The sequence below is a fragment of the Harpia harpyja genome, chromosome 12, assembly GCF_026419915.1.
Source record: "Harpia harpyja isolate bHarHar1 chromosome 12, bHarHar1 primary haplotype, whole genome shotgun sequence".
Lineage (NCBI taxonomy): Eukaryota > Metazoa > Chordata > Aves > Accipitriformes > Accipitridae > Harpia > Harpia harpyja.
This window is the reverse complement of record NC_068951.1, coordinates 39,552,494-39,576,730: the sequence shown is the minus strand read 5'-3', so window position 1 is coordinate 39,576,730 and position 24,237 is coordinate 39,552,494. Positions and strand designations below refer to the sequence as shown.

At 40.0% G+C, this 24,237-nt stretch overlaps 2 protein-coding genes across 11 annotated transcripts in view; one reads left to right on the top strand and one right to left on the bottom strand.

Annotated features, from left to right (window-relative positions):
• PHC3 (polyhomeotic homolog 3) overlaps window positions 1-22,686 on the bottom strand; it is a 39,808-nt gene extending 17,122 nt beyond the window's left edge. For 4 of the 10 annotated variants that reach the window (XR_008237604.1, XR_008237605.1, XR_008237606.1 and 1 more), the window contains exons 1-11: window positions 22,617-22,685; window positions 19,055-19,202; window positions 18,132-18,290; window positions 16,620-16,697; window positions 14,869-15,027; window positions 13,065-13,163; window positions 9,094-9,334; window positions 6,753-7,630; window positions 5,155-5,305; window positions 3,205-3,458; window positions 2,201-2,357 (exon numbers count right to left, since the gene is read on the bottom strand). Coding sequence is in view for 6 of the 10 variants with exons in the window: in XM_052804345.1 (XP_052660305.1) it covers window positions 2,201-2,357; window positions 3,205-3,458; window positions 5,155-5,305; window positions 6,753-7,630; window positions 9,094-9,334; window positions 13,065-13,163; window positions 14,869-15,027; window positions 16,620-16,697; window positions 18,132-18,290; window positions 19,055-19,180 (2,302 nt within the window). In the remaining 4 variants the exon portion in view is untranslated. Of the gene's footprint in view, window positions 1-2,200; window positions 2,358-3,204; window positions 3,459-5,154; window positions 5,306-6,752; window positions 7,631-9,093; window positions 9,335-13,064; window positions 13,164-14,868; window positions 15,028-16,619; window positions 16,698-18,131; window positions 18,291-19,054; window positions 19,203-22,172; window positions 22,342-22,616 lie in introns of those variants that run through there. The other 6 variants (XR_008237603.1, XM_052804347.1, XM_052804346.1 and 3 more) reach the window with 6 other exon arrangements.
• PRKCI (protein kinase C iota) overlaps window positions 22,682-24,237 on the top strand; it is a 33,406-nt gene continuing 31,850 nt past the window's right edge. Inside the window, exon 1 of the mRNA XM_052804353.1 lies at window positions 22,682-22,767. The gene's annotated coding sequence lies outside the window, so the exon portion shown is untranslated. The remainder of the gene's footprint in view (window positions 22,768-24,237) is intronic.

The following is a 24,237-nucleotide window of genomic DNA, read 5'->3' as shown; positions in this document are numbered from 1 at the left end:
TAAGATCTAGTGTAACAAATTAAGGGCAAAATAACTATTGCAAACAGAGCTTCAAATAGTCTAGAAGATACACCAGATGGCAAGAAGTTTCTTTTGTTTGAAATATATTGGGTGAAACAAGGTATTGAAAGAAAGCTGTAGTCTTATCAAGAAAGCAAGTTTATTTAATAGCAATTTATGAAGCGATTTACTAAGCACAGTCATGACCTAAGAGATATACACATCTCATTTTCTGTGTATAAAAGTAGTATAACTCCATTGAGCTGTAAAATAACAAAAAAAAGTCAAACAAGTCATGCAATTTACCCAATTACTTTTTTTTTTTTTTTAAAGCCTCTTGTGCTTGATGCTTTCATGTCACTGGACTTCCCTCTCAAAGAACTGGTTAAATGGAAGCCCTTACTGGGAGACCAAACAAGTAACAGCAATTTTAAATTAAATGAAACAAAGATTTAGAAGACTTCCAGTCACACTGCAACCCTCCACTATTAATATGCCAGATGCCTGCCTTCTAAAATTTAGTCTGCTATGCCTATGCAAAGGTTTGTGAAAAATAAAGTACGGGCCTCGAATTATTTTACAGTAGAATATTGTGTAATATATTTAAAAAATTGACTCTGTAAAAATTGTTTCTTCATTTTTCCATGTAGACAACTTAATTACAACAGAATCAAAAGAAAGTTACAGTTACAAAGCAAAGCACTTCAAATGTCTGCCACTGCCTAAACTAGGCTTTTACTGCAAAATGCAGGGCTCTGGATTATACTGAGATATACTAGTAAATGCAATCATATAATTAGCCATAATTCAGGATATCCTGTTTTATGTTTCATTTTCAGGCACTATTTCCACAGTTTCTGACTTCTTTGCACAGATGTTTTATCAACACGTAGGAGGACTGCAACCCATCAATATTTCCTTTCAGTGATGTCCTTCCAAGCTAATCTAGCTCCTACTAATAATCAGTGCTGCAAGTAAAAATACACTCTTAATTTTAAGCAGAGATACATATTGCCTGAGCGGTAGAGTAAATCAGTGTAAGCAAAAATTCCAACCATGTTTACTTGACTTCACTACCAACAAATACTCTTCTTGAATTCAAAATGCTTTCTAAAGCAAGCTTTTTACCTTGTCCGCAATCCTTGACTTGGGTCTGACCCAATAGACTTATAAGCAGTAATGGATATAAATCACTGCAGCAAAAAAATAATGTATCAGAATCTAATAATCTAAAAGACTGAATTTTGAGCTAATTTGTTTGCTGAGATACACAATAGATGCAGCCAACTTCCCTATTGCACTTCAGTACCATTCATCAGGGCAGAAACCACAGTAACTAACAAACTGCCATTGGTGTTGCTATCTCAAAAGTTCCTGTGAGAAAAGATCAGGGGGATGGACTGTTTTAATTAAAATGACAATTTACAACGCCTAGAGCGGGAAACAGTTGAAGCACAGCTATGACGACACTTGCTACTGCTCAGGACACGCTGTCTTGGCTTTTTCCAGCCCCTTGCCCAATGCAGACCTGTGGCAGTAGAAGGCACTGTATTTGTCCCTTCTTAACCTGCTCGCTACAGTTTTGATAATGAAAGAGGGAAAAGAACTATCTTAAGAGAATGAAACTAAGAGTTGCATTAAGACAAATTCAAACAGATCACCAAAACCAGCTCCTGTGCAATTGCTCAAGCTGTGGAAGAGAAAACAGAGGTGGCTGAAAAAATCTGGACTTTCAAATCTTGGATGAATTTATACAAAAATGTGAGTTAAAGAAGAACTTGGATTTTCTGGGCCAGGCCATGGTTTAATTGTCATTTCACATCACTCATGAGGCTACCTACATTTGGGCTTGAACAGTAATAGTGGTGTAACACAGCCAAAATAGTTGATTGCCAAGTTCTAAAAAATCCATGATGATGATTATGTCAGGTACTGCTCGGGGAACTCAATTTAGCCCATGAGTTGTGCCTAAGACCACTGTATTCTTAAGCAGGACAAGTGCATAGTTTCTTGACATTTGTGTGCATCTACAGCAACTGCTGTTATGATGTGCAGCTAGTAAAAAACATTTGAAAATAGTTTCTATTAGAGATAGTGTAAAGGCTGGAGAAAGATTCCAGAAGTACAGACAGGATGGGATTCTGTAATACATACAGAACTGCAGGGGGAAAAAATGGGTATTTAAACAAAAACTACAAACCTTCTGCAATCATATCCTCTATCTCTGTGTCCGATGAGTTGTCTGCATGTTTTGTATTCTGCAAGTCTGATTCAACACATACAACACTCATGATTTGACCCTCCACTAGCAATCTTTTTTCTGCAGGCTGTTCTACCAGCAAAGATGAACGACTTACCTATTGCAATAAAAGCAAAGCAACAGTGATTAACTGAACAATAAATAATTGAAAATAGTATTTGTGACTTAGCAGCTGTAACTGAGACTAGAATCACAGTTTCTATTCCGTACCAATGAATCATTATGATACAGCACCAAAGCTCTAAATACCATTTCTCAAGCAAATACAAAGACTCACTCCTGGCTCTGCAGAGTTTGCAATTACATTTAACAAAGGAAGAAACACATTATTTCTAGAGAAGTGAAGGAATAGGAAAATGAGAGACACGTTAAATTAGTTAATAAGGCAGGCTTATAGGTTTCAAACTGTCCATTTGTGGATTTAAAATCTTCAACAGTAATTCTTACCAGATACAGTACTAATCACACCAAGCTCAATAAGGGGCTTGCCAGTGCTTTAAACAACAAAATGTTAACATTTTAGAATTTTAACACAGACTCATCTCACAGGTTTAAATTATCACTTAAGGTATCTATAAGACAGACAAACATAAACCAAAGTTATTGCAAATGGTAGCCTAAAATCACTCTCTGTAGTTATCTCCGCATATAGCCTATCTACTCAACTCTGTCTCTATTCTCATTTAGTACCTTGTCATCCAGTGATACTGGCAGGCCAAACAGTAACATGAATTCCGACTACATAGGTAAGACAATAAAAACAGTATACAAGTATACTGAATGCTATAAGAAACAGGTTACCAATCAGTGGAAAAAAGGTCAAAACCAACATTTGAAAAATTATTCAAGATCTAAATAGCTACTAGCCACAAATAACATCACCCTTAAAAATAGTTTGTTTCAAAAACTAGTAGTAAAAAATTCATAGCAACTTTTACACTTACAGGGAACGGCTCTAACCCCTCCTGAATCACAAAGCCTTCAATAACATGGGTCAGGATCTGTGGTTTAACAATAGCCTGTGGAGGTTTATTTTCTAGGCTAGGAATGCTATTGGGCATTGATGTGCTGTTGCTCCTTGTTGTTGCTGCTGGAAGCAAAAGAGGTGGTGGTGGAATAGAGGCATGTGAAGGATCAGATGGAGATTTAATTACTGAGGCACTGACTGATGATGTCACTGAAGGTAGTCCCCCATGTTCTGAAAAAAACAACAAACTACGTTATGTTTTTGTCACTTATGTCCAACCATTGGCTCAGAATTCTAGAAATAAGGGGTGATAAACACACCCATCTCTGCACCCATCATCTTGTAACACATGCTTTTCCCTATGGTTTACAGTTTTTACTTTCAAAACAAGATGTTTCTCCTTGACAGACTATTTCCACAAATGAACAGTTCTCATGTAAACATTTTCCTTTACTCAGTAGCTACTAACTATAAGCATAGCTGGCTATTAATTACCTACACAAATCCTAAGTCAAAAGCAGAAACCAGTATTTTCAAACATTGGATTCTCAAGAGTGAGCAGCTGAGGTATTTCTGAAGAAAGAATTTATTTTCAGGGATGCTTTGAGCCTCAGTAACCTGCAGGGTCACAAGTATATACAACATCAAGGCACTAAGCAGCCAGTTATATGCATAGCATATATACACACACACACTCTATACTATAGAGAGAGAGTATAGATTTGTATATTTAGCACATTGTGGAAGTTACATTAGTTTGCAGGACAACAATTGATACAGGCATGTATATCTTACAATTCACTGAAGAAGAAAAATTTTCATTAGAACAGCTCCTTACTGTTGAAAGGGTTAAAGCCCCAAGGACAATGGGATGTTGTAAATAATGGTATGTTTCCTTCTGTTCTCTGAGAAGATAACAACCTTAAGCCCTTTTTCAGATAAATTAGCTTAGTTTGTCAGTATGGTTTGCATCAAAAGGATGTTAATCAAGGAAGAGTAAACAGTAGAGTTGCCCACGAACATTCTTTACGATAAGCTATCCAAACATGTAAAATGTGCCCCTGCACAGAATCCGAGGAAGAGGTCAACTAGCGGACAGGTGATGAAGATTATCGAAGACCACCAGAGGACCCCAAAAGACCACCAACAGAAGATGACTGCGCATGTGGATCAGACATTTACGTATATTAATGAGTTCTCAAAAACCAGGAAAACCTGTTTACGTAAATAGGTTCTCAGAAATTCTATGAATATATATAGCTTTAATGTATATAACCCTCTAAAGGTTTGCCCAATCGTTGGAGCACTCGTGGTGGACTCATCCCCAGTGCTGCCCAGTGCTGTAATAAAGGATGCCTGCTTAATAGTAACTTCGTTGCTATTGAGTTTTATTTCAGGGAACTCTCTGAATACTCCATTTCCCCTACGGGGAGATTCGGACCTTAAAAAGTACCTGTGAATTTTGTTTCACTGTGGCATATAAAAAAAATGGTGCCAAAAAGAATTATACAGTGCAGTCAACCATTCCAACAGCAACTTCCGATTGCTGACCCTGATCCTGCAAAATCAATCTTCACACCAGACCAGTCAGCATATTTTGCCCATATCACACAGCTATCACTTAAAGATTAACTGGAGACTGACACCCCTGCTAAAATTTTAGTATAGAAGTACATGCTAAAGAGCTCAAATAAGCATTTTCTGTGCTACATGTTATCCAAATATATATATAAGCTACACCTTCGGGACTGATTTATTCGTTCTATCACATGGATTTCTAATATATTTCATACAGTTTGTTTTACTTAAAAAATGATATCACTAAATTATAAAAAAGATCAAAACAATAGATTTTTATTTTAAAACATCAATAACTAGTAGAAGTTTCTAAGAAGAACAGCTACCTTAGTTTGACATTTGTTCTCACCTGACAAAGGATCTTCTGAATTAAGTGTCTCTCCGTTCCCCAAGGTTATGGCTGGTGGAGACAGAGTAGGTGGCGTAGGTGTTCTAGCCATATGGACACAATCTGATTCCTCGGGCATCTCTTCTTCACATACATTCTCCACTTGGTAAATCTGCATCCAACAAACTATTGCTTTAGAGAGATTTCCATTCTACCTTAATACCTTAAAAGAGTTACATAAATACAGTTTTTAAAATAAATTACCAGTTAAAATGTTAAAATATGCTGATCTCCTAATAAAATACTAGTTTCCAAACTGCATACAAAACAATGAACTATGGGGGCATCATAATGTCTATAAGAGCAAAATTATTTGTTACAAATAGCAAAATATGAAGAGGTACAGTTCTCCTATCAAATAGATCAGAGAACTTGACTTTTTCAATATCTTATCTTTAGAGTTTACTGTATTTTTATTTGCATGCACATTTGTGGCTATTTAAACACTTCTGCAAAATGCAAGCTTTATAACATAATGACAAGTCTGCAAATCGTTCTCTATCTTATAAAGCAGTGTAATCAAACTGAGTATTTCAGAAGAGTACGCTAAGACTATCAAGCATTAGTGGTTATAAGAGATTATGAAGTATTTTCCTCAAAACTATTAAGTAAATTTACATGAATTACTGACAAGTCAGTTTAGCAGATGAGGATGTAGAACACCACCTTGTCAAAAGCAAACCTGGCTTCTACTCTTCTGCCAAATTTCTACATGAAATATCAGAAAGTTGAGATTCTTATTACCCTCTTAATATAAATTAAACAGCACACCTTCCTCCTTATCCCATTGGTAGCCTGAAAAAAGCCTACAAGAGCTGTTGATTCTTTTACTTACATTAATCTCATTAGCATGTTACCATTAAATGCCACCTTAAATGTGAGCATTATTTGCATATCATTTTATTTAACTGATATTTCACTGCACATGATTTTAGTTCAGTGTGAGTGAAGATGGAATCTTCAGTTACAAACTGTAGATGTCTGAGACTAACACTGAACTAAATTAAATGGCAGTGATGGGGAACACCAAGACAGCATCAAAAATTCCCCTATTCTTTTATGAAGAGGATCTTTTTGATGTTAGTACAAAATTAATTATCCAGAACTCTATCATCTTAATAATCTTCTATACACCTTCGCGCCTAGTATAGAGATGATTCTCCCACTCAAAATTTCGATTGCCTATATTTGTATTAACATAGAGGTAAAAGCTTATGGTCCATACAGTATATTTATCAAAATTCATTTTGACAAAAGCGTTGACATATATTTACTTGTTTTTTTAACTTTATAGATATGCTGCAATTTCATTAAGAGATAAGATCTGAGGCCCAAAAATTGCACTTTCATGATTCTTGGTTGATATTCTTGACTGATGATCCATTACAAAAAGCCAAAAAGCAAATCACAAGGAAAATGTCTGTTTCTGTAATCAACAGGTTTCTTCTGGTTCTCTGTCTAGCACCTGGTTTAGCTCCCTCTGAAGTCAATGGGCCAGATTTACAGCTCTTCAGAGAAGCCGAGGATAAAGAATAAAGGACTACAATATTACCACTTACCACTGGAGTTTCAATTGGTACCGATGGCTGCACCTGAAGATTTACTGCAACAGTCTGTGGTGGTGGAAGAGTTTGAAATGGCAGCTGGACCAAAGCTTCTGCAGCAGGAAGTTCTTCCTCAGAAACCAAAGTGTTTTGAACCAAAACCTGGCCCTGGGACAGAATTTCAGGCTGCACTTGTAAAGACTGCACAGACTGCAACGGCAGTTGTTGAATCTGGGTTGAAGATGTTGACAGCTGAGGAGGAGCTGCAAGAGGGATAGGTGTGGACTGCAAGGCTGAATATTGCTGGTGTGGTGTCGAGGACACAATCTGTTGGCCCGGGGAAACTAAGCTGGGCTGATCTACTGACCCTATATGTACAGCGGGGGAAGATGGAAGTGGAAGATGTGACGGAAGATTAAGCGGCTGTGCAATTGGTCGAACTGGATTGGTAGTAGTTTGCTGAGGAACAGTCTGCTCTGGCTGAAGAGCTGTTGGCACGAGGGAGTTTGCCTGTGACTGAATAAGTGCTTGAGGGTGAATAATTATTGTGGGTGATTGACTAGGGGAGTGAGAAGGTGGAGGGGATACCACTACTGACTGCTGAGCTGACTGGGATGGAGTAGGAGATAGTGTTAGAGGTGGAGGATGGATGTGAATAGGTGAGCAATGAGACTGGACACTGCTGGGACCTGGAGGAAGACCATGGCTTGGGAGTGGTAGACAGTGCTGTGATGGAGGGGGTTCCTGACCCGAAGGAGTCTGAAGTGCAATTGGCTGGACTTGCTGCTGCTGTTGCAATATCAGCTGATGATGGGAAATCTTTGGAGGTGGTGAATGAAGTGGGATCTGCTGATGTTTTACTAGAGAATGAGGTTGCAATGGAGAATATGAAGCTGTGAGGGAGGAAAAAAAGTCACAATTAGTATTTATTTCTTTAAGTCAAGAGAACATTATAAGAATATTAAAAGAAAGGAAGTTTTTAAAGTAAGACCACCCCAACTTCTTCAACCCTTCAGATCTATGTTTAGAAATATCATCTTTGACAGCATATAGTACACAAGAACCATTTATTAAGGTAATATATCAATTTCCAAAGCAAAATGCAGCAATGAATAAAGGAACATAGCCATGCTTTTTACATATATATACACCTATATGTACTTTCTACATAAAAGCATCTAAACTTATCTTTTTGGTGCTAGTTCTAGGATTATTGCTGATCCAGCCTTTGCTTATTTAAAAATTTCATGCTACTTTAAATGGATTTAACCTTTACTTTGAAACAGACTGGAATGAAAGAGATAAGCATGTCACAATCCACAGGATTTGTTCAAAACTGCTAAGTTAAAGTTTAGGTAATATGATTTGAAGACACTAAATAAAATTCCAAGAGTTCAGTATGAATTAAAACCTTTCAAAGTATTTGCCTGAACTTGAACACACAAGCTGAAAGGTACAAATTTAAAAATAGTGCAGCTTCCAGAGATATCACATCACCTTTAAGTGAACCAGTGACTCACTAGTAATTCCTTACAGCGCACGCACACATATTTTCCTCCACATGCAAACCTCTTCTTGCTTTGTCTTTTCCACTTGAGAAACAACTCATTTATGTTGCCTTTTTTATTATTTATTCTGCTAGTGAAGATGGATTTTTTCCTTATAGAAGTGAGTTCTAGGAGCATCAGGGCTCAATGCCTCAGGAATGTCTGCCTTGCAGTCTTACTCCTTCTCTAAAAGCTGCCATTAAGCCAAGCTAAATTCCACAGAATTCAGACCAATTGTCTAGACTACCCTTACTCTTCCAAAATAAGGAAGCTAAAATGCAAATACAGGCTTTTATATTGCATGCAATATCTAACCAACTGCATGCTTATTTTGATTCACCTTTTAATACAAAATACAAAAGTACTTGATATAAGAATACTCTGATGACAGACAAGACAGCAAAAAAAAAAAAAAACCACCCAACAAAATAGATGTTGATGAAAGCAAGAGGCCTGAGGTGGTTTCAGCCCATGTATTGCTTCCCAAAGATTGAGGATGACATGTCCTAACAATGAGCATACAGAGAGACCAGTAATGAGAATCATGTTTGTACTGTGATTCAACTGTGTCTTGCAATTGCTATATTGTGCTTGTACTGTGATTTAAGAACACTGCTGTATCACTCTGCTAAATCAAAAACCTCTGTAACATCCAATATCAACAAATAAGTAAATTTACTATTAAACATAAAACTCTATTCATGTGGGATATCTAAAAGAACCTGGTCAGAGAGCATTGGACTCTGACAGAACCATAACATACAAACTCGAATTAAAATAACTTTCTTATAGGTCCATTTTCATCCTACCTGGTGTTATTAAGTGATGTATGCTTGATGTCCGTGTGACTGGTGTACTCCGACACTCTGGAGTTGGGCTCTCGCCTTTTCTATTGCTTTCTGAGGGATCTGGTTGGCTGCCCTTTGAACTGGTTACAGGTTTATTAGGGCACAGAGACAATGACTGAGTTTGACTGCTGCTCTTTGGTGGGCCATTCTGTGAACTTGACAATACACCCAACTTCTGACTGCGCAATGTCAAGTTCTGAACCTGAGAAATGAGCAAAATGTGAAAAAACCCAAACCAAAGAAACATCTATGACAAACATCCAGGCAAAAATAGCAAAAAATAACATTATGTAATGCTTCTCATCCTATGTGATCAAAATACACGAGAAGTTAAAAATCTGCATATCAATGTATCTATTAGGCCACAAAATTTAGAGAAGAATAGGGATCTTGAATTACTTCAGTGATAAAGAAACAGGAAAGTCTTTTTTTCGTATTGAACTTTTAAAAGAAATGGAAATTGTTCATTACATTAATTTGAATTAAAACTTGCATTTTTTTCTCTTTTATTGTGCCTTCGAAGTGAATGACACAAAGCATCTTAAGCAAATGCAATTTTATTTTTATACAAACGCTACAGAAGTGTAAGCGGTCTGTAAGTATGCTTCCAGAGACTAACATAAACCAGAGCCTCGGGCGGTCAATGGGACCAGAATCTGCTGTATGTTATCCATGTCTTAACAAACCTGAGCCCTTTATATCTACAGCGATATTAATGTACCTTTTCATCATGACACTTCCAATGTCACGTGAAACAAAAGGTTTGCTTTCTGAAATGTAAATCAGTCAGTGATTATTTTCACTAATGTCTCTTATATCACAGCCAGATTCTGTACATAATGATCCCAGCTTTCCAATCCTACATGCCGAGCTAGAAATTTATTTTCAAGGATAAAGACTACCCTTGTAGCACTAATTTACATCATACTTCACATGAAAAAGAGGACTAATTATTATCACCATCCACTATTTTGATTACATAATCTCTTCCTCATTCAACAGTTAGTACCTGTGTAATGAACAGCCAGTTTACATTTTACTTCTCGCTGTTCAGTGTGTTACCACAGGATGCATTCAAATCCTGTTCTGAAGACAACAGTATTTGCTTCCTTATTGGCATGCATGAGGCATTTACTGCAATTGTACCTCTGTGAGTACAAATCAACCTTCAGCACACCTTAACAGATAAGGTAACTAATCTGAGACGTCCAGAAAAGAAAAAAGTATGAAAGCAGAAGGGAAGAAGAGTAAGTAGGAGAGAAGCGTCAGTTCACCTACCAGGCCATGTTAGGTGTGCCATTAAGACACTGCTAATCATTGATGAATTTCTGAGTTTCTCTGGTATTTCTACATAGAAGGCGATACTGTGAGATCACTATACTGTACCTTCACAAACATCTTGGCTAAGTGTAATATACACATCTGTGTACATAACTAAATGCATTTTTTTCTTATGAACTGGCATTGCCTACTTGCTCAGGTTTGTTTATATGGTAAACACATTTCTCTAAACCCATCTGACTGAAACCCCAAGGATGTATTTATCACAAGGTGAGAAAAATAAAGTGTACCAGTGTTAAAGCTTTTCCATTGCCTCGCTGACTACAGATGAAACTGGATCTTTGCAATGTCATTGCTGCTATAGAAACTACCAGGCAACCAAGGTTAACAACATCTGGCAATAGGGCAGTAGTGAACGTTGAGAGGGGAGAGGAACGGTTTGAGCTTGGTAGGGTCACCACAGCAGCTCATCTGACTGAATAATGCTCTATGGTCTGGTGTGAGATTCTACTGTCCCTCTGCAATGATGCCTCATGAAATTGCACAGCCGGGCAGACTTGTGCAAAGTGGACCTCTAAAACCCTGTGGTACAAAAGGACCAAGACTGTAAAGTGATAGGCTTTATTGACATCTCTACCCTGAATGCAAAAGACAAAGATACAAATGCAAAAAGAGTTGCTAGCCCATCCAGTAACCTCTTTGCACTTTTGTGGTGGGTTGACCCTGGCTGAACACCAGGTGCCCACCAAAGCCGCAATATCACTCCCCCTCCTCAGCTAGATAGGGGAGATAAAATACAACAAAGGGCTCGTAAGTTGAGATAAGGACACGGAGGTATCACTCACCAATTATCACGGGCAAAACAGACTTGACTTGGGGAAAATTAACCTAATTTATTACCAATCGACTGGAGTAGGGTAATGAGAAAAAGCCAAATCTTAAAAACACCTTCCCCCACCCCTCTCTTCTTCCTGGGCACAGCTTCATTCCCGAATTCTCTACCTCCTCTCCCCCGGCAGCACAGGGGGACAGGCAATGGGGGTTATGGTCAGTTCATCACACATTGTCTCTGCTGCTCCTTCCTCTTCAGGGGGAGTTCTCCTCACTCTTCCCCTGCTCCAGCATGGGGTTCCTCCTATGGGAGACAGTCCTCCACGAACTTCTCCAACGTGGGTCCTTCCCATGGGCTGCAGTCCTTCACAAACTGCTCCAGCGTGGGTCCCTTCCATGGGCTGCAGTCCTTCAGGCACAGACTGCTCCAGTGTGGGTCCCCTGTGGGGTCACAAGTCCTGCCAGCAAACCTGCTCCAGTGTGGGCTTCCCACAGGGTCTCAGCCTCCTTCGGGCATCCCCCTGCTCTGCTGTGGGCTCCTCCCTGGGCTGCAGGTGGAGATCTGCTCCACCGTGGACCTCCCTGGGCTGCAGGGGGACAGCCTGCCTCACCGTGGTCTTTCCCACGGGCTGCAGGGGAATCTCTGCTCCGGTGCCTGGAGCACCTCCTCCCCTCCTTCTGCACTGACCTGGGGGGTCTGCAGGGTTGTTTCTCTCACATGTTCTCACTACTCTCTCTGGCTGCAGTTGCTGTGCCACAGCAACTTTTTTTCCCTTCTTAAATCTGTTATCCCAGAGGCACTACCACCGTCACTGATGGGCTCGGCCTTAGCCAGCAGCAGGTCCATCTTGGAGCCAGCTGGCACTGGCTCTGTCAGACACAGGGGAAGCTTGTAGCAGCTTCTCATAGAAGCCACCACTGTAACCGCCCCGCTACCAAAACCTTGCCATGCAAACCCAATACAACTTTCAAATTTGATCTGCAGAATCTGGAGGAGAGGCAGCTGTGATAAAGGACAATGAGGCATGATAACTCCAAGACTGAAGGAGCAGTCTGTCTGAGCAGCCTGTCTTTTCAGCGGAGGCTCAACTGATGAACTTAACATTGTGAGCTTGCTCAACAACATCCTACATAAATACACAGTTGGACTCCAGCAAGCTCTGCCTGCCTCAAAATACCTACTGGAAAAGCAGAGAGAAGGCAAGCTTCAATAATATACCATTATCTCAGAACAGTGACACATCTTTAAGGTCTTCCAATCTACTAGAATCTTCTGAAGGTGTCAATAAACATAAGGTCAGAGAAAGTTCAACTGCTATAATTTACTTGGATTTCCAAAAGGTTTCTAAACAAGGTCTATTTATCAAAGGCTTTTAACGAAACTGTTAAGATGTGAGAGATCTTCTCTTCTAAGAGCACAATTTGTTAGACAAGTGTTCACTTTTCACAGTGGAAGACTGTGACTAATACATTCTGTAGCGATCTGTATAATGACATATTTTTTTTCCAGGTGATAAACAACTATGTTGAGCAGTGAAAAGGTGATACAGGTTCGGCTGGTAACATGAAATTATTCAAGGCAATAAAGATGACAGCTAATTACAAACACCTAAAATGTCATATCCAGGATCCAAATTTTACATATAACATGATCATCTCTAAATGTGTGATGACAGCAAACAGAAGACACTGAAGTTGTACATAACCAGTACCCATTAATAGTTTTTATAGGCAAGTAAACTTAAGCACAATGTTTCCTTACTTTTCAGTTTTGGCCCACTCTTACTGGACATACCTTTAATAAATTTACACAAGCTCACCTGAGTAGCTGCAGACTGACAGGAAGATGAGGAAGATGATGAGACAACAGGAATGTCAGACTGGACAGCAGCCACAGTGGTTGCAGGAGTGAAAATAAGCTGTTAAGCAAGAAAAAAAAATCTGGTAACAGACTGAAACTTTGAAAATATGTGAAAGAAATGCAATATTTTAAAGAGAGATACATAACACAAGTTAACACAGAGTTGACCTTTTTACAGAAAATGAAAGGTCTTGGTGATGAAGAAAAATACCTGACTTTTAGTATGTCAGCTAGAAACACTGAAAGACAAGTATGATGTTTGAACCAGTGAGGCTAGCAAAATGATCTTGCAATACCATTCTAAACAGAACCTAACAGGGTAAGTTTCTCTCTTGAAACTGGGGTGTAAAGCAGTTATTCAAATAAGCATGGGATTTGACATTGAGAGTCTGGATGAAAACGTAGCATAAATGAATAGGAACCCTGCATCATTACTCCACGTCATTGAGAGAGATTGCTACTAGAAAACCCAGCAATGTCATCCTCGTACTGCTTCAGCTACTAAGTTGTTAACACATATTGAAAGGCAGTGACATGAAATGAATTCGTAATTCCTGTTCTGTTAAATAGTACTAGGTACATTCAGCATCTAGCTTTGCTTACAAACCAGAGACTCGGGAAATCCTTTCACTGGTAAATGGATAAACAGGTGTCTGATCTTTAAATCCTTATCTTCAAGTTACACTACTTTTTCAATAAACATGTAGGAAAACAATAGCCAAAGAAAAAAAACCTCAACACAGCATAACAGCATTGCTGTGCATGCCTAAGAAAAATCTCAGAAAAAGAACAAAGGATCCCTTTTCCGAAACATACTTCATAGGTGCAATTCCTGCAAGAACTCACGCCTGCATCTACTTTTATATACCACTGCAGTCATGGACCTCTGGCTCTGAATCTCAGTGTAGTGTAACAGTGATTCTTCCTATTTCATGTAGTTGAACTTAACACTAGAAAGCTCTGGTCATTAACTCACACAAGCCATAACAGAGTCTCTGGCCTTTACCAAGTACTGATTGGCACCTGAGCATTCATGTACAACTTCAGTAATTTCTATGGAAACCCACACAGATTTTAAGGTTCAATTCATATGAAACTCACTAGAGAAAGTACTAAATTAAAAAAAATAAAATTAAAAAAAAAAGTCACTAAACAGATTTTTCGAAGTTGCCCATTAGGAAATGGAAATGCCACATTGACAGGAAATTGCAAGAATCTAATGAGTTTCATGTGAATCCAAAGAGAATGAAAGCTATGTATCTAACTTGAATTCTAGAGACAATAATGCAAAGAACAATCTTAGTTAAATCTAAGAAAATTTTAATCAAGAGTCGCAACTTGGAATGTTACCAGTGTATTGGAAAACAATCTACCTTGAATACAGAGAGACTCCAGTATGCCCTTCTACATAGCCAGAAAAGAAAGGTGCTCTTTTTCTACTTTTTTCCCCACATTTGATCAATTTAATAACTGTAGTATGACCAGACTAAAAACACGTGAGCAAACTTCACCAGAGAACTAAGCTACAGCAATCCTTTTACTTCTGATGCCTACAGTGTTTCAGAAGATACATGTTCACAAAATTAGTGACTAAATTCTCAATGCTATCTAAAACTAAAGAAATATATTTATAAATAATTTATAGACACAAAATAAAACCCAAAACGGTTAGGGTGGGGGTTTTTTTTGTGGGTGAGGTGGTGGGGGGTGGAGATGACAGGGACGGACCAAAACCAAACTTAAGAATTTTAATCAAAACTTACCATTTGAGCTCGTAGATACATTTGAGCCTGGCTTGCACTCAGGGTTGGAGAGGTGCTCCCCAGCAACATTGTCTGTTGGGTAATACTGCTGCTGGTGGTGTTGGAGGTCTGTGAACGGCTTATTATCTGTGCAGGTGTAGGAGAGGTGGAGAGGTTAATCTAAGGAAACAAAAATATTGCTTCTGTCATGGAAATTCATTCATCCTAGGGTCTAAAGCCAGAAAGCCTTTGACAAAAATGGCAGGGGCAGTTGAAATCTCTGAACTGTAAAGATATCAAAAATAGATTGAGCCAATCATCACAAAACTGGATTTTGGCAAGACTGTGCATTTTCATTCTTAAACTGCAAGCAGCCATTTTGCAGTAAATAATAAGCAGTTACGAGTACAAACAATGATATTATGAAGTCTGAAAAATATACCTCATAGAAATACACATTTACAGAATATGTAGCATGAGCTTGCAATATTTTAAGGAAAATACCTAATTTTTAATATTTAAGCATCTTTAAATGTTTATATTATCCCACTGGACTGATATCTTCTGTTATGCTTGTTATGCAACCTGATCAGGACACTTCTTTGTGCTACCATATATGGACTCTGAGTCCTCATTCTACATACGCACATTTAAAAATGACTGGAGACTAAAACTTTCTACAATTTCATATTAAATGCTCCTCAACAATTGCTCTTTGGCATCTTCTCAAAGAAAAGCTGTTGTGGTTTTGGTTTGGGTTTTTTTCTCTTTTTTTTCTAACCGCTCTAACAGAGTTAAGTGCCCAGCTCTTTTTCATCACTTACTCAAAAGATTTCCTTGAAAAATCCCAGCCCAATTATTCTGTTAGTTTGACATCAGACATCTTTAACGACTTTCCCTCCTAAATTTAATGAATGAATGATTTTGCTTCTAACAACTATAAGCCAAAGCAATGCTATGAGAGCTTAAAAAGAATATACAGTTAAATTACCAAAGCTATGCACTGAAATCATGAACAGCTTGAGGGCATGATTAATAAGCAGGATGTCTATAGGACTAACAAAGTCCTACTCAAGACAACTGCAGAACTGTACATAAGAGACTGTGCAAATTACATGTCTGAAGATGCTGCCTGAAGAAATACAGCATGGACTGAACACAGAGCTGCTAATAACTGAAACCTGAGCACATGCCTAGAATATGGATAAAATAATTGAAAGTGCATAAAAGATGCATGATAAAAGATGATAATCAATAAAAGAATGAATGCTACAAACATTTAATCAGTTTCACATATATATGTGAGCATCGACTTCGATTCTTTAGATTTGGTGCTCTTTAATCACAGATACACAGTTATGATTTTAACCTACAATAGTGCCCTGAATAAAGAAACCAATGTGAAAAATCCAGTAAGAAATCACATAAGAGATGAAAGCTCAGGGAGTGACTCCTGCAGCGGTCTGAACAGTCATGAGTGCTTGCGGAGCGAGCAGCTGCCCCTCAGAGCACCAAGAGTGGGCTGGGACCAGGGAAGCCTCCAACACTGGCCAGCAACGATAGCGGCTGGCAACATGCATCAGGATGACTGGAGGATGCTGGAAGCGCAGCCAACACTTACTACAGAGTTGTCATACTTCTATTTACTGTTTCCGTAATACTAATTTTAATCATACAAATTTAAATACTAAAATAATTTCTGTTTTTCCAAGCAGTTATATAATAACCAAGAGGGGTTGAGAATGGATGGAGGGCTTGGTTCAGTTACGTACCGACGTCTGCGACATGCTTGACTGCTGAGTGACACTCCCAGTGGGGGAAGTACATTGCCTCCCACCTGACAGGCTTGCCTAAATAGCAAGAATATGTGTCAAATATTGAAATCAAAAAGTGTTTAAGTGATGGTTTATGCAATAATATGAACATCAGAAACATCCCTCTCTACCGTTACCTCTTCTCTGAGTTAACAGTAAAAATGCTTTACTCAGTGGAATTAGTTTTCAGCAAAGTGCACTCTGCACTAAGGAATGCCATCTGCAATGTGCTAAATGCCTTGAATTCCTACCCAATTTCAGGCACTCAGAGTCTTGCAGATCAAGACTTGAACAAAAACCATCAGAGGTAAAGTCTATCAAACTGTTAATGATGGAGTTAACTGATCAGCTCACTACCTATGGTGCTCAGAACTTAAAATGTGACATCATTAAAAACTGTCATTATTAAAACTCACATCATAATTTTTATTATGATTAGAATCCTCTAAAAATAAAACAAACTTTATAAATGCTGTAAAGAACACCCTCATATTCTAAAATTATTTATGTATGCACATCTAGTGTCTGTAACAGTACACCACTCCAGCCCTTCAGATAAATACAGGGACAGTGATTCAGATTTCCATATTAACAGACTCTATACCAAAACTTTCTAGCCTTTACCAATCTGAGCTTGTCTGTCTCAGTAACTGTATATGCACACACAAATCTGTCACAGAAAAAAATACGACAAATCAATATATTACAGTGATCTAATGGAAAAGGTATAGAAGAAAAAGCCAGGAGCATAGAAGAGTCAGTCCCAGTTCTGACAACAAATAGCTATATCCCTGAAGTCTTTAACTCCGTTTTAGCATTTCCATGTGTAAAATCATTAACAACCACCTATCTCTGCAAGATAGTATTCTCAATCCAAGGTTGACTGAGGTCAAAGGAAACCTTTCCACTGCTTGAGTTTTCAAAATGGGTCTCCTCCATTGTGCACTAATGTTAAAAGCTGTGCTTCAGAAATGAGATGTCATTTACTACTTATATTTCCACTCAGAGTTAAAATTGAATTTTGCCATTACTTATAATGCAGCCAGATGTGTGGCAAAACACACTAAGATACCAGATGTTCATTATTTTTATTTGATTTCACTAAGATACACTGCTATTCATTGCTTTCCCCATCAACTTTTAGTGAAAATCATGGGATGAAGATTGAAGTAGTCTATTTTTAATATTTATTTTATTACTATTTGATGATTTACATGATGCATTATAATGCATGCAATAAAGCATGGAATGGTCGCCTACGGGAGCATCTGTAACACTGGACAAAATCCTCCAAATAGTTTGGAGGAAGGTACAATTTAAAATAACAAAGTCATTAAAATATAACAGTGAATTATTGTGAGGCATTAAGCTCAGGCACTTAAGCTGTTATTATGTTTGACAACGCTCTAGAATTGTAGTCCTACTCTAGAAAGTAGTGCACCATTCTTTTTCAGCAATCTTCGCTCTCACCTGTGGTACAGTTGCCAGACTCTGAAATTGGGTACTGCTTAAGTGCTGCTGCTGCAAAGCAGCAGTCTGCAGCATTAGATGCTGCTGTTGGGCTGCATACATCTGCTGGAGGTACTGAGCAGCTGAGCTAGGAGGACGATGCAAGGCCTGCTGAATAACCTGTGATGAATCAGTAGGTAGTTAATTACAATTACAAAGTACACACCATGCTGACATGATGCTGAAGTTTACCTTTACAAGGAAATAAAACCAAATAAATGCTTTCACACCAATTACATAATACTGAACTCGCTCCATCATTGTTCTCAGCCAAGTCACAGAATATAGCCAACAGAAATACATTCATGTTTTCAAGACAAGCCTGACAATCAGCTGACAATACAGCATCATTCATAACACAACATCCAAGCCTCTTAGGTTCTTGTCAACAAGTCCTACATAATGTTCAGCTTTTTGAAAGATCAGGATAGTGTGTGAGACTCGATTACCAAACCCAACAGAATGGACCGTACAGAGTTTGAGGAGACCTAATTTAAAGAACAGCAAGAGGGGGCTGGATCCAAAGCAGCAGTTAAACACACACAGATACCTCTGGATCCCTGTAGTCAATGTTGGTCATACAGCTTTATTTGGTGTAAAGTCTTATGTTAATAATCCATACCCTTAGGGAATGGTGAAAAAACCAAACTTTCTAGCATAGCATTTCCCCCTCCCTTATTTGGGAGGCAGGCCCATACCCTGCACTATTCTTAAGTGGTCTGATACCCATCAGTAAAAAACATCTTCTGAAAACCAGTAAATCAGATACTGAGAAATAAGACAACGATTAAGAATGGAAAGTTAATCTTGTGTAAAAGTATTGTGCAATGCCTGTATTTGAAAGCACCGTACAGGACAGGAAAGAATATCTCATAGCCCAGTACCTGGACGGCATGCCTGTCAGAGCCGCTATAGACGGATATCTGTGGTAGCTGTGTCCGGGCAGTGGAGGTGGTAGTGATAGTAGTTGTAGATGCGGAACATGTTGTTGTGTTTGGTTCATTCTCCATAGTTGTGCAGTGTTCGTCCGGCCTGGCAGAATTGAAATAAAAGTGGTTCACAAACAGAAGGCCAGTACACACTGAATTTAAAGGAAAAAAAAAAAAAAAAATCTAAGCGTCACTGAGATAGAATAATGGACAATTTTCAAATGGATAAGTTTGTAGTATTTGCTATTACTTGATGGAATTTGTTGAGAGATGTGGTTACAATCTTCTAAGATCCATCAAGAGTAGCAATAGGTGACCGATTTAGGAATACATGCAAGAGTTCCAGCAAGCTACACAGGACTACTGCCGCATCCCTCTTCCCCACAGCATAGCACTGAAACTGCTGGATGACCATTCTGTACATGGAGTAAAACACGTTCTTGCCAAAAATCACTGGTGGCATGCTCTATTTGGAAAGAGATGGAAAGGATGTAGAGAAAAATGCTTTTACTTTTTACAGCAATACCTCACAAAATACAGCAAGATCCAAGGAAGAAACTACCTATTTAAGCATCTCTGATGATTCTCCCCGAGCCTTAGGAGACTTCCCTCTACTGCAGAGTACAATCTCTCCCAAAATGTCGTCTTTAAAACTGAAATCAATCACATGCCTCAATATATGAGGGGCGTTTACTTTAGTTTCTTTTTCAGTATTGGTATTATGATTAACAGGAAACAGCATAGTTGCTGTTTATTGCTTTTAAAAGGATGTTAAAAAAGGGTGGGGAGAATATGTGTTTCCTTCTTACAGTAAAGAAGGGCTCAGAAAAATAATTGTCGAGAGCGCTGCAATGTACTAGGAAAAAAGCAGCATCGCCAAGTGCTTAACACACTGCCCATCGGATGCTGCATCAAACACAAACATAATTAGGAGTTTCAGCTCTCACAGCTGAAAGCAGAATGCAATGCTGCCAGGCTGCTACCTTCCCCTCTCAAAACATGACTACTTTGCAAGTAGAGAACTGCACACAATGCTGTAGCTCCTCAGTATTTTGAATAACTAACAGATATACGTGGTCACCTAAGGACCTCATGCCTATCATTCTATTGTATACTTGTCTATGTTTTGCCATCAAAGAAAATTCATGGCAATACAGCACACTTTAAAAGCAGAGACCCCTACTATTAGAACTGAAGAAAAAATACGGCCTTGTTGTTAAAAATTCAGATCTGTTGTGCTTTATTGATGCCATTTGCCTACCTACATTAGAGCACAAGTTAACATACACGGTTAACCACTTCAATTACAATAAAACCAGCATCACTTCTAAAACCACTTTACGTTAATTTCACATAATGCTAATGAAAAGTACCTTGAAAAAAAGTCCTGTCTCCTCCAGAGGACAACATAAAAAAAGCATATCAAAATATTTACACCTACAACTTGTCTAGCTAGTTTTAGCAGAGTTATGCAACTGGTTAAATTAGCCTAGGAAAACAACATCAGATGTTTAATTTCCTTCGTTCTCAGCCACATTTTAGACGTATTATTAGTGAGATGTGCAACGTATCCCCCTCTACAAGCTATTCATCAGTTCAGCCCATGAGAACTGTTAATCCTTTAGCTGAAAGTGTCTCATTTTCAAAAATAATTTTGTCATTGCCCAAGTTGTTGCCACAATGCATGTACAACCAAAACAGGAAAGAGCCCCTAAACTTTTGTTCCGCATGGCCTGAAGCTGAGGTGTATCTCCAGTCCTCCTCTAGCACCTCATTTAGAGCCAGCATGAGATGCTTACTTGCCACCCCGCAGTCCTACCGCAACACAAACACCACACATCACAGCATGAACATGCGGAAATGGCGTGTCCTCTTTTGGCTGAGGGATTAGTAAAGTGTTTCAACAGATCACACTTGTTAGAAAACTCTCCTCTCTAAGTGAGAAGTGGGATGTTTAAGGGAGAAGAGGAAATACCTTAGAAGTGGTTGTTTTTAGCAAGGAAACCAAGAATCCATTGCAATTCAGCAGATGGGTATTTTATGACAGAAAGCATAAAACCCATTAGCGACTTAAAATCAGACTGCCTTTGCAGCGTTGCTTTCATTTACTTTACAACGCTGCATATGCAGAGACAGCTTCTAGTTAAAAAAAAATCCCACATACAATTGAAAATAATCTTCTGAAATTGTTCATTGAGTACTCAACAATATCAAAAAGGCAAAACTCCTACCTCATAGTAAAATTAATTTTAATGTATGAAGACCTTACAACGATGTTGCCTGTGAGCAACTTTAACTCAAAAGAACCTCTGTAATGCAAAGTTTTAGAAAACGTACTAAACTCTGACTTTAAACAACCACCACACATTTAAGCAAGCCCAAAACACAAAGCACAACAGAAAACTATACTGAAAGTAAGTATTTATTCAAGCAGTAACAGCATGAGACACCATGTAATTTCAAATTACACCGTCCATAATGTAAACGTTCAGAAGTTTTGTTCTCTTTATTTTTTGGTCAAAGCAAATACCTAAAGTAAAGAAATACCTAAAGTAAAGAAATACCTAAAGTAAAGAAATACCTAAAGAAATACCTGCTATTCTATACCAATAACATTAAACTACCTTCACAAGGGATACAAGTGTCACTACTTAGAAAGTCTGACTTTTGGTAAATGTCACGGTAATAACGAACACTGCTGACAATCTGCAATCGTAACTGGTATTTGAAAATAGTTTGAGGTTGGTTTGTTGTTTTGGGGTTTTTTTTTTTTACATATATGGTTTATTCTCATTCTTTCCATTCATGACCTCTCCTTACAACTCCAAGGGTACAAACTACTGAAAACACATGAAAATTTCCTCCAAGTCTAACCCCTACGGGCATTTCTGTACGTGACCGAAGGCTCCGAGACAAATCCTCTCTCTCTCCCTTCTCTCCAACTACAGCACAGGCCAACCTTGCCCAAACCTTAGGGTTCTGTATTCTTGTTAAACAAAAAAAAAACAAAACAAAAAAGGCAAATTTAAAACTATGCTCTGTGGAAATACAAACCACGCCATGCGGTACTAACTTGCCCGCCAACCGACACGGAGCGACCCAGGAGCCGCGGGGGCTGCTCGGCAGGCAGCCGCAGGGCCCCTCGGCGGCCGCGGCCGGCGCTCCCCGCCGCAGGCCGGGCCCGGCGGGCTGACCCGCCGCCCCCTCAGCACCGGGCCGCGGCCTCGCCCAGCCCAGCCGCCGCCACAACCGGCAGCCACGTTTCGGCCCAGCGCCCGCCGCCCCCCGCCCCGCCACCGCCTCCGGCGGCCCCACAGGCGCCAGCCGCCGCCGGGGAGGCAGGAAAGGTGGGCGGGAGGGGAGGCACTCGCTCCCCGAGCCGGGCCGGCCCGCTGTCAGGGCGCGGGTCCCCGCCTACGCGCCCCGCCCCGCCGCGGCCTGGCCGGGGCCTGCCGCTGCCGCTCCCCCCCTTCTCCTCCTCCTCCTCCTCCTCCGCGCGTCCCGCCGGGAGACTCGCCTCGGACAAGCCGCTCTACTCCGCTTCCGCCATCTTCTCGCCTCCCTCAGGGGGAGGCGCCGCGCAGGCGCGGTGGGCGCCCGCCGGCGCCGGGCACGTGACGGCCCCCGCCGCCATGTTGTGGTTGGAGCGCGGCGTCGTCGTCCGTGAGGTACCGCGGTGGGGTCCGGGTTTGTCGGCTAAGCCGGCCCCGGGGGTTCCCCGCGGAGCCTCCCGGGCGGCTGTCGGATCGCGGTGAAGGTAGCGAGCGGCATCACGTTAACGCAGGAAGGTTGCGGTGGGGAGCTAGCCGCCCGGCGGGGATGAGGGGCCTGGTCTCCCTCAGGGCCCGCAGCGGTGTGCGGTGCTGCGTGTTTAGCTGAGCACGGTAGCCGCGACGGCTACTTTAATTTTCCAGCGGGAGCGGTGGAGTTGAGCGATATGTTGCTGGGATGTGTGGCAAGGAAGCTTAACTCATGCTTTGGCTACAGTAGGAAAATGAAGGACGTGATGCGTGTGCTGTTGGGAGGTTAAGGTCAGGGAAGTATCTGCTTGTAGTGCTTTTCCACACTGGCTGCTGAAGGACCTCGGTAGCTCCAACCAGGACACTGGTGGTGAATTTTTAACTTTTCTGAGGACTATGAAACAGAAGAGTCTTTTAGCCCCCTTAACTGAGCTTTCAGTTCCTTCCTACAAAATGTTGGCTCTGAGCCTTTCCCTGCTATGGGAAAGACCACCTCTCCCTCTCAATTAACCATAATCGATCAGAGCTGAATTATGCCAGTAATTCCTGTCTGAAATTAGCAGCTGCTGCATATTACCTGGCATAGATGAGCAAAGCTCAACTTCCACAAAGACAAGTAGCCACTATAGCACGTAGGCCTAATTCAGATCTTACATGGGACACCTTGACAAACTCAGCACCTTGCCCTCTCCTCTTCATGAAATGTCTTCCTGTGAGGAAGAAATATCTTCTGTATCTTAGAATTATGTAACATTATTACGTAGCCTTCAGGTATACTAGTATTTTCAAAGTTGCTTGTGTTCCCAATGATTCAGAAAGAAAGCGGCTCAGCGCAGTGAGAGTTGGGAAGAAAACTGCTACGTTGGACAGGAGTGCTGGTTCATGACACTTTAAATATTTGATAGAGAACCAGTGGTGTGAATGAAAATGACCTTGGTTAAGAACTTGAGAAAGAGCAATAGGAACAAATAGTAAAATGTAGCTCAGCGGTACTTCTTTCTGCAGTTAGGTTGCTGTTTCCTTACATAACAGTTTGACCAAGTGATAATTGGACGTGAAGGGGGAAAATAAATTGCCAGTTGTCTAGCAGCTAGTTAGGATAGATAAATACTTTGCAAAGAAAAGAGTCTCAGCAAGCATCTTAATGAAACTCAAACACCATCCAAGGCGTTGTAGATGAGCTTAAACCGTTGAAGGGTGAAGCAGTAACACTGACCGCGGATGGACTGCCTGTGACAAGTAGTGACAGTTTACCAGGTCTGAGGATGCCTGGTTTCTATGAAAGCTGACATGATGATTCGGTAAGAGAAAATAGGAATTTTCATAGGTTAAAAAAAAGAAGGAGGTGTAGAGAAAATGAAGACTTGTGCTGAGATACACTTGGAGATCCAGTAGGAA